This window comes from Lentinula edodes (assembly GCF_021015755.1).
Source record: "Lentinula edodes strain Le(Bin) 0899 ss11 chromosome Unknown C8R40scaffold_93, whole genome shotgun sequence".
Classification (NCBI taxonomy): Eukaryota; Fungi; Basidiomycota; class Agaricomycetes; order Agaricales; family Omphalotaceae; genus Lentinula; species Lentinula edodes.
The window spans coordinates 40,114-50,904 of NW_025764399.1; the positions used below are offsets into that span (position 1 = coordinate 40,114).

The window sequence follows — 10,791 nt, forward strand, 5'->3', positions numbered from 1 at the left end:
TCATCGTCATGTCCATACTGGTCCTGTTCATTTCCGCCTCCTCTGCATGCTTACCGTACCCAGAAACATTCACATCCTCACATGCATACTCTTCTTCCGGGTTCCAATCCGCAGACATATTCCATACTCTTATGTTCTCTCCCCTCCTCGTTGACCAAGATCTCTGATGTAGGCCATAAGGGACCCACCCGTTCCTGAATCCTTCGTTTGAACATTCTACATAAGCCTACGCATCCGAGACACGACCGTCTCATAGACAGTAAGCTCCACGATAAGAAACCACAGTACGGATCATCATAACGTGTAATGGACAAACAACTTCTGGCCTGGGTAAGTGTAAGCCTGTTGGGATAATCCCGGGCATTGACGAGGTAGATCCTCCATATATCACGCTCGCGCTAGATGGTCCAGTTGCTCTTAGAAGACAAAGGAGGATCTGGCGGAGATGCAGGAGGATCTATGGGAGAAAGTAGAAGAAATCCCTGCGACGAATGCCTCCTCCGGCGAATCCGCATCTTTCACCAATTTGATCACAGAACCATCGTACTGTTCTACAGCCACGATCAATAGCTCAATCCAACCTCCACAAGCTTAGGCGACCTCTGGTTCGTACCAGAATTCTTCAACTCGGAGGAATGATTCACGGAGGTCTTCCATACTGAATTTCACGATATTGCCGATTGATTGGAGGGGAAGAGGCTTCTGGGCGGATGGAGGTTGCAGGAGGCGGTGAGCGATAGGAGTGGAGAGTTTAGGCAAGTGAGGAGGAGTCGGAGGAGTCGTTAACGGTGATGAAGATGATTGCTGTAACTGGGGTAACATTCCTTGAACGACTGTCCTAGCCTTTTTCTCAATCACATCTCGATCCACAACATCGATTCTCGTGAATATCACCACCAGCAACGCCCCACCCACCTCTGTATCTCTTCCCCACTCATCTGCATCCTGCGCCCGGCCGATATCACTGACGTCGACAGTATACCCCATTGCACTGCCTCCTCGCAGTATTCATGGAAATCCTCTGGAGTCCATTCAAATTTGCATGAATTATCCGTTAGTGCCTCTTAGAGGTCAAATATCTATATGAAGAGCGATACAATCGAAGTCCTCAGTGTTGAACCAACAAAGTACTAAGTAGAAACTGAGGGATGAACGTGCGAAAAAGAATATAAGTAAGTGAAGTCACGTGAGTCCGGAATGAATCGGCAGTAATAGGGAAAGTATCTCCCAACAGTGCCGTTTGGAGACCCCTTCGGTATCGCGTTGCTACCTGCTCTCCTGTCTACCTCACATTGGCTTAAATGTTGAATGAAATCTCAGTTGATAAGGAAAACAACTGTATAGCATTTCTATGTACCTGTTGAATGAAATCTATAGTACTTTAGTAAAGCTAGATGAAGGAAAGAAAAATAAGTAATCTCACCTCAGTTGATAAGGAAAACAACTAAGGGAGTTCAAACGGCAGTATCAAGTATATAAGGTGATTGAGTAGTAAATAGGAGTGGTCAAGTTCGGTGGCCGGAATAATAGTCACACGTACCAAAGCAAGCATACAAAGTATTAATCCAACACCCCCCCTACTGCGTATGCTGAAGGTAAAGCATCTGAATTATTCGGGCATGGATAGGTCCTGAAAGAGCTTTTGTCGTAATATCGGCAACATTCTCACCGCTACGGATCCGAACAATCTTCACGCTGTCATCTTTAACCTTCTCCCTGATGTAGTGCTCATGCATGTCGATGTGTTTGATCAAGGAATGATTCCTGGGCTCCTCCGTTAGTGATACTGAACCGAAATTATCCCCATGAATAATCGTAGGACCATTGAGTGGAAGATCAATCTCCTGAATGAATGAGCGTAGCCAGCACGCCTGTTGACAGGTTTTCGAGAGACCAATATATTCTGCTTCAACTGTAGATAGAGCCACGGATCCCTGTCTCTTTGATGCCCAAGACACCGGAGCACCACCCATGAAGAATACATAGCCTGCAGTGGATCGACGAGTTACTAAGCACGAAGCCCAATCGCTGTCCGAGTATCCGAAAGGAGCAAGGCCAAAGCCAAGGCGTTCATCACCAGGCTTAGGAGCTCGATAGGTGATAGAGTAATCGATAGTCCCCCAAATATAACCTGCTAGCCATTCGCAAGCCTTCCAATGAATAATACCGGGGTTAAGTTGGAATCGAGTGAGGAAATTCGACGCAAATGCAATATCCGGCCTTGTCGAACAAGCACCCCAGAGTAGGGATCCTATGAACGAACGGTAAGGTTTGTTCGACATGAACCTGCGGTCATCTTCGGGTAGTGGATTGGGAGATTCAGTGACTTTCATCTTAGGATCTAATGGGGTGTGTCGGATACGGACCATTTCCAATCCGAAATGTTCCAGCATACGTTCGAAATATGCCTTTTGCAATATAGTAATGGATTTAGAAATCGGGTCTTGAAAAATTGTCATTCCTAGGAGTACGCCCGAATTAACCTCACTCGATTCCCATCTTTTTCCTAGATCAGCAATAGCCTTCTTCCTACCGCTTTCTGTTGAAGAAGCCCCATTCACATCGTCGCCATATGTAGTAGACAGAGTGTATTTATCGTCGATTCGACGGTAACGTACACAGGGATCGGCTCTCGAAGCAATATATCCATCCTCCTCGTATCCTTTGCCTAAGGTGTCCTGCCAGTCGTGGCTACCTTGCATAGTCCCATAGATTGATTTGTTGAGCTTGCACACTTTATGTTCTTCACCCTCCTTGACAAATCCCTCAGGCTGCTTCATATACACATCGTGATTGATAGGCGAGTTAAGGAAAGCAGCTTTGAAGTCAACCTGGAACATGAAAAGGCCTAGGACTGCGATAATCGCAAGGACTATACAAATGGACTCCATACGTGCCACAGCACCGTAAGTCTTGTCGTAATCAATCCCTTCAATCTGCGTAAAGCCTTGTGCTACATAACGTGCTTTTCATTTTGCTACCTCGCGATCTTTCGACCATTTGATGGCATAGACCCATCTCCCGCCTGTAAGATTCGCATTCGGAGGTAGGTCCACCAATGTCCAACAGTCCTTTTCGATTAACGTGTCGTATTCAGCCTGCATCGGGGCTTGCCAAAGTTCGGGACGCTGCATCGCCTGTTTGTATGTGTTCGGGACCCATTTATCACTCAATTCAGCAGCGAAAGCAAAAGGACTCTTTGCAATCATCGCTAGAGAATTCTCTTCAAGTTCGTCTATACCCGTATCGGAGTCCTGGGCCCAAGCCAGGTTTCGTTCGAAAGCACTATGCTCCCGTTCAGCCGACTCCTGAAGCTGTAGTTGACGAGCTGATGGTCCACGGATACGAGTACTGCGTCTAGGACCAATGTCTTGTTCATGAATGGGCTGAATAGGTATTGGTACGTGCTGAAGAGGCTGAGGTGCAAATAATTCTGGAAGTCCTTCATAATCAGGAGTAGACGGAGTAGCAGGCATTGAGGGAACAGAAATATCTGAATGCTGAATTTGATTTTCGCTAGCTGGTGCAACAGGCACGGCATCTGGAGCCGAACCGACGTCGACATCACCAAGCATCTCACCATCAACTTCATCTGGTACCACGGGGGTAGATCTACGAGGGTCGCCCTCCTCAAATTCGACACTGCGGGATTCATGGAAAGTTCTGGTCTGTGGTAGCCAGATTCGATAGCCCCGTCTTCCAATATAACCAACAAATCGACCTTCGACTGCTCTAACGCCAAGTTTTCCATCCGTTTGGATTGCATCAAGTGTCGCCCAGCACTTACAACCAAAAGGTCGGAGATGAGAGACATCGTGACGTTTCTTTGTATAAATTTCAATTGGTATTTCATCTGGGAAACGAGAGGAGGGGATAAACACGTTCACATAGCAGAAGGTAAGTGCTGCTTCAGCCCACATTGAGGGAGGAAAACCAGCGTCGACAAGAAAAGTTCTGTTTGCTCTCTCAGCTACTCCATTAGGTGACGAAGATCTAGGTGGTATCATTTCGATAGCGATACCGTTTTCGAGACAGTAATCCCTAAACCACCCATTATCGAATTCTCCACCACCATCTATCCGGAATATCAAGACGTTCAAGTCCGTTTGTCGCTCAGCCATCATACGCCAGTTGTGGATTGCTGTCAAAATGGTTTCCTTTCGCTTATTGGTTAGAAATGTCGGGGCCTTGATAGAGGAACGACCATCCATTGCAAGAAACATCCATGTAGCCCTGCCGATACTCTGTGTTCGAGTTGGACCAAAAAGGTCCAGGTGTATACATTCAAGAACCTTGGTTTTGTGTGTAAGCTTCTCATCGAACGGTCGGTGAGTTGCTTTGCCAAAAATACATGGTTCACATTTACCGGCCACTTTCTTAGAAGTGATTTGCAAGCCATCGACTAGATTTAGTTTGTGCATTTGGAGGATTCGATCAATAGCGGGATGCCCAAGTCTGCGATGCCACGTATGGATGTCGACGGGTTTATTATGTGATCTCGTGAAGTTTGCGAATGAGGGCTCGAAGTGAGCTTGTACCTCATACATCGTTCCCTTTCCTTCGCCTTGCATAACGATACTTCCATTTGCAGTTCGTACAGTGAGTGATCCTCTACCCCATTCCCCTTTCATTCCTTTAGCATCTAATGTCCTTAATGAAATTAGATTGTGATGAAAGGATGGTGTATGGTAGACGTTGTTCAATTGGCATTTCCTCCTTATCCCATTAACGGCCGTCTCGAATTCTACGATACCTTTGCCATGAATCTCAAACTCCCCTGCCTTTCCAGCAATGGCTGATTTCCCCGCCTTTCCGTATAAATTCTCATACTCAATAAAGTCAGCTCTTCAAACCCAGAAGTGATCACTCGCAGCTGAGTCGAGAAAAGTTTGGGGTGTCTGAGGTTTGGATGCAGCATATAGGAAAGATTTCGCATTATGGGCTGAACAAGCAGTATATTCATCAAAGTTTGGAATCGAGTCGGAAATGGAGGAATTAAACGTGTCTACATGGTATGTAACCTCTTTATCTGCACCATACCCTGTTGATACTGATTCACAGTCTCTGCAGGTATGGGCATTAGGAAGTTGGGTAGATAGAATGGGTGTTGGTGACGATGTACACAAATCAAAAAGTTCCATGATGGTGCGATTTCCACCGTCACTAGCGTAATTTGCGGTTTGAGTTGCTGAGGCTTTGGCTTTCTTAGGTCCCCCCCCTTCATTACCGCCACCGGGTGCCCAACATTTGTCAACCGTATGAGTACGACGTCGACAAGGAGGGCAATTAGGATTTGTACACATAGGGTGATCCTTCTTGGGAGCAGATGCAGTATTTGCAGAGTGGAAAGAAGCCATTTCCTGAGCAATGAGAGCCCGGACCTGACTACGCTGTCGGGTATCCTCCTCGTCTTCCTTCTTGTTGTCATAGACTTGGCGAAGGTGAATGAAGGCATTGTCACCCGAGATTCCCTTGACATTGATTAAGAGATCTCTCCATGATTTAGGCATCAAGGCGATTACAATGAGATGGAATTGGGAGTCGAGGCAAGAACCACCCAAGTTTCGGAGTTCCTTAAGGTGATTTTTCATTGTCTTTTCATGCTCTTCAATCGTCGTATTACTGGGGTCAAATCGAGCCGACCGAAGTTTGGTATCGGCCTGATGTACCCGCATCTCGTCTCGTCTCTCATATTTCTTCTTTAATTCAGCCCAGATATGATACGCAGGCTTTTCGCATTCGACACCTAGCCCAACGGGATCAACAATGTTGAGATATATAATGCTGGCTGCCATCCTATCGCGTTGACGCCATTCATGTGGGAAAGGGGTAGGGCTAAATGCTGGTGTTGTTGTAGAGGCAGGAGGGTACAACGTAGATGTAGAGACATAGCCACCAGCAGAAGGTCGAATAATGGTACCATCAAGATATCCTTCCAATTCCCTAACTTCAATGTGCGCGAGGACTTGGTCTTTGAAAATTCGCCAGGTATTCTCGCTGTCAGCGACTGGTTCTAGTAACGGGTGTCACCAGGTGTCACACTCAAGAAAACCTCAGATAGTGAAGCGATAAAGCAAGCAGAGTTCTGGGCTAAACCAGGTAGAATAGACGAGATCAAAGCTAAGGAAATACAGCAAGTAACTACAGCTTATATACAAGTAAACAACCCTCCGCCCTACTAATGCCCAACGCCCTGGGTTAGTGGTAAACATGAGTAGAACATAAGTAAAGCAATGTGTAAGTAATGAAAGCTCGATCGTCATGCTGTATATGTGTTGTGAGACTGCTGTGTTTAATATAAGTAAATGAAAAGCGCATGTTGTATCAGTAAGCATAAATAATAGGTCAGGTGACAAGATAAGACAAGATATAGGATAAGAGAGATAGAAGATAATACAAAAGATAAAAGATAAGACAAGATAAGGAAAAGATAAGATGAAAAAGAAGTGATCGTAACACTCGCCAGCCAATTGAGATGATTCGGGGAAGCGCGGGATCGACAGCGAACTAGCTGTGGAGGACATAGCTTCCAAGATAGAGGATAATAACTGACTGCAATCAATATGTGAGTTTGTCTCCTAAGCTCAGTTGAACTCCAGTCTCATAATCTGTTGAATGAAATCTCAGTTGATAAGGAAAACAACTGAGGGAGTTCAAACAGCAGTATCAAGTATATAAGGTGATTGAGGTTTTCCTTATCAACTGAGGGAGTTCAAACGGCAGTATCAAGTATATAAGGTGATCGAGTAGTAAATAGGAGTGGTCGAGTTCGGTGGCCGGAATAATAGTCACACGTACCAAAGCAAGCATACGAAGAAAGCAAGCATACGAAGTATTAATCCAACATTAAACAGCTTTTCAACCGCGTTCAAGTCGTATCTACAGAGCCCCGGAGGAAGAATTGAATTGATCGATTTTCTTCACTCTTGTGCAGCTTGCGAAATAAATGCAGCGAAGCAAGCGTAACTTCTATTTCTAGTATCATAGCCGTGACCCCGCCTCGGCCTGTTTAGACCATCTGAATCTCGGACGGCACGCTATTAAGAGTTATTCTGAAAGCCCAAAGGTGTAATTATGAACGAGCTCGATAGTCCAGGTCAAAAAAGAAAAAGTAGAGTGAACTAATCGAGAGAATAATTGGAGTGATTCTGAAGACCTCAAGTGTATGATGATGTCCCAAATCTCCATTTAACTCTTATGCTGGGTGATGGGTTAGATATTGTTTATGGGGTGAAGAGCCTCACAGGTAAACGCTCGTCCCCCATCGCCGAAAATACACCTAAAACGTACGTACGACCATATCATTTGCCGATTCAAATCAATCCCTCCAAAAGTTCTCGGCGTTTCAGAGTTACACGAGTACTCGTCTCTCATTCTCCTTTCCGGTTCTTGTTCTGTCAATAAATGCAAATCGAAGCAGTCAGTGGAAGCTGACTTTTTGAATGCAAAATCTCAAGAGAAATGAGAACGGATGCATAAATCATTTTTTCTTGCTCTGTAAGCAGTTTACTGATAAATTATCATTTCCAATGCTCGTTTCTGCACCTAGAGCATCACATAATCGCATTTTACACTTGTGCTTGCAGACCTCCATTCACCCGCAGCATGAGCTTCGCCAAGGGGCTCATTTGTTTAACGAATGTGGGCATGGGCAGTTGGTGCATAGCATGGAAGTATACGAATACATGGACATTGCGAAGGAAGAGAGTGTATATGTATGCGAGCTGCTTATGCTTCAGCAGTCGGCTTGGAACGTTTTTTAGCCACTGTGTTCTCCCTAGATGCGATTGAAGATAGTCGATTACGAAATGTGTTGTGAATGAATTAAAATGAACGCTTACCGGAATCCGTTTTGAAGCGGCGCGACACTTCTTTCAGATACCTCATACGACCAGTTCCAGTAGTCTTTCTGCGCTTTGCCTTTAGCCCCCACTCGTAAGACCTAATCTTTGCCGAAGGATAGCCGCAAGACGCACAGGCTGAGAGGAAATATGAAGATATGAATGATCATTCGACGGACTGATGAAGGATAATGACGAACTCTTGTGTTGTCTGTGGAAAGCCCTGTTACCGCATCGCCTGCAAAGCGTGGTGCGACTTTGTGTGTCGCTTACTAGAAGAAGTGAGACATATCAATTATCATTGGGAAACTTGCAATATAGATTGGAACGCACCCAAAAGACGAGGTTCCTATTCAGATTAAATCGACAGGCAAAATATATATCAGCGAGTTCCTTGGGCGAGCCATGAACGAACCTTTGGTCTAAAGAGAGGGAAAAAAATATAGCATCAGTATTATGTCTGCGACGAAGGATAGAGAAGATGCGAAAATATCCCAAACATCCAAGTGTAAAAGCTCATCCGACCACAGATTTTTCAATCCAGCCCAAATTCCGTCAATTCCTTCTTCCAGAGAGCCAGCAGCATATCAAGGGACACCAGAGACAAGACTAGAATCAGAGATCTAGGGATATACTAACCATTTTTTCTTAGTCTTGAGGTACTTGAGGTGTGTCGACGAGGTCGCTTTGGATTCTGTTGTGATGGACCGTGAGAAGAATGAGTGCCGTTTCGACGCGGACCGGCTTGAGCGCTTAATATGGACATGAGCATTTTTGGAACATTATAAGCGCGCTTTGCAGCGCGGTGCAACCTCAGCCTGCCCTAAACTAGGCCGTGACACGATCATAAATTTTTTTTTTCAGCTCTCCTCCACAACCACGATGGTTATTCCAATCGGGTGAGTTTTGTGCTTTTACTCTTTCGAAGGGATGAAAATTTCCAATGTTTCTTGAGTGTCGAGAGCTACCTATTCTTTGACGCAGTGTAAAACTATTTGTCATAGTTACGCTGATCGGTTTTGTCTTTCTTGTGTTTGCGGACGCTGAATACCCATTGTTTCTTTAGGTCCTTTTACTCGGGGAGAAGGAGGAAGTACTGACACGGTCCCAAATGTAAATAACGCGGAGTTTGAGGAAGATAGTTTGGAGGAGGGGACATTTCAAAACGTAGAGTCGTTTTACTTCGATGTTGTCGGTGAGTCTGTTCGTCCTTATTTGTTCATATCGCCGTCGTCGTTTTCTTTATGATGATTCAAACACATTCAAACTAGAGTATATGAGCGTCTTCGGCCCTATGCTTTTAACATATCTTCCCTGAATCCTTGTGCTTGTTCTCTTCGCTGTCCGCGAACTTCCATGATTACTAAATCAATTTCCAGATGTTTTGTCGGTGTCACTAAAGCATATATGCAATCCCACCACATCACTGAACACCCTCCTGTGAGCATCTTTATATTCTTCGTCTCTATTCCGTGATGATATGAATGGAGTTACCACCGCCTGACCAAGCTTCCGGGCTTGTTGACGAAAATTCCAAGGCTGTTTTATAAAAACACTGAGCCAATCTTCGACCTGCAGTCCGTCGAATCATTTGCTGACTACTTTTCTCTCAGATATCACTCTGGCGTTTCTTATAAATCTTCATGTGCTTCGCGTCTTGGATGTGAGTACAGATGTTTTTTTTTTGTTCTCGTATGATGTTTATCACGACGGTCTTCGTACTATCACTGCCGAAAGTGCCCGCCACAGCTCAATCATTCGGGCAACCCTTCTGAATTTCACCCCTTTCATTTTGCTTTTCATTTGCTGACATCCCATAAGTTACAGAGTACTCTCATCGGGGGGTTTTTTTGCTAGTATTCTTCATACATACCACCATGTTTGTTGGTCGAACCACTCTTGTGAGTCCCTCTCCCTGTCATTGTCTATTTCTTCCCTTTCTTTGGTGATGATACTGTTCGAAATAATTATCAACTAGAAGCTGTTTCTGAGCTTTGGCTTTGATTGAATTCACGTATCTCTGACTGCATAATTTCCTGTCTTTTTCGGTCGATGTCAGTTTCTCACCAAGTTACTCTCTTTTTATTTTGCAGATCTTGATTTCTTCATTGACAGTCTGTAGCTTAGTATAGCATAAGACCTTAGTGTATATTACTTGAGAACGTGCAAAAATTAAATTTATTCTTCGCTTATGTTGCTTCATCATCGGGTTGAGTTTTCTTTGAAACCTGTTTGCAGTCCGACAATGCTTGCAATGAATAACTAGTCATACTTTTGTCCTAGTGTTCGTTCTAAGTCGGGAGGGAGGAAACTGTCCAGGACGAAGCCTCACCGAAAGAGCAAAAGGTAATGAGCATCAGGGTCCCATGAACTGTGTAAGACACTCTAACGGTAATGTGCAGTTCATAGGACATACCGAGTCTGCGGCAGCCTGCAGAATCTGAATCTCTAAAACAAGTGATACATCACCATTGTTCTGGGACGCGCCTCTCAGGAAACGTTGGTAGGTCCACTAAAATGACACTGTCTAGGAGATCACTGTATATAGGGATAATCAAATCAATAAAACTAGAGTAAGACGATCCACTTAGTAAACGGAGTATAGAACCCCTTGGATAGAGTCCAATAATACGTAGCGTGACGGACTGGGGACTGTTTGAGAAATTTCGGTGAGCAGTTCCAGTGTACAGCAAATCCGCTAGTGTAAATATCCCAGTAGATATGCCAGTGTGACCCAACATTTCGGTTGGTTTCACGTCCGAAACAGAGGAAGAACGATATGTACTTGCGCGCTTAAAATGAGAAGCGCGAGGATTTCCGTTGCCGGCCGAACGAATTGTAATTTTGAAAATAACCGACCGCCTTCCAACTCCTTCAAACCTCAAGACACAAGGTAATTGTCTTGAATTCATGCCACAATACCCCTTCAAACACATTCTATGATCCCTTG

General features: G+C 44.7%; 1 protein-coding gene across 1 annotated transcript; it reads right to left on the reverse strand.

Annotated features, from left to right (window-relative positions):
* Positions 1-591: 591 nt before the first annotated feature.
* On the reverse strand, positions 592-987 carry C8R40DRAFT_1226931 (uncharacterized protein; the record flags this gene model as incomplete). Its single annotated transcript, XM_046233315.1, has 1 exon — positions 592-987. One exon carries the CDS (start codon positions 985-987, stop codon positions 592-594), a length of 396 nt encoding a protein of 131 aa, XP_046078837.1.
* Between the last annotated feature and the right edge of the window lie 9,804 nt (positions 988-10,791).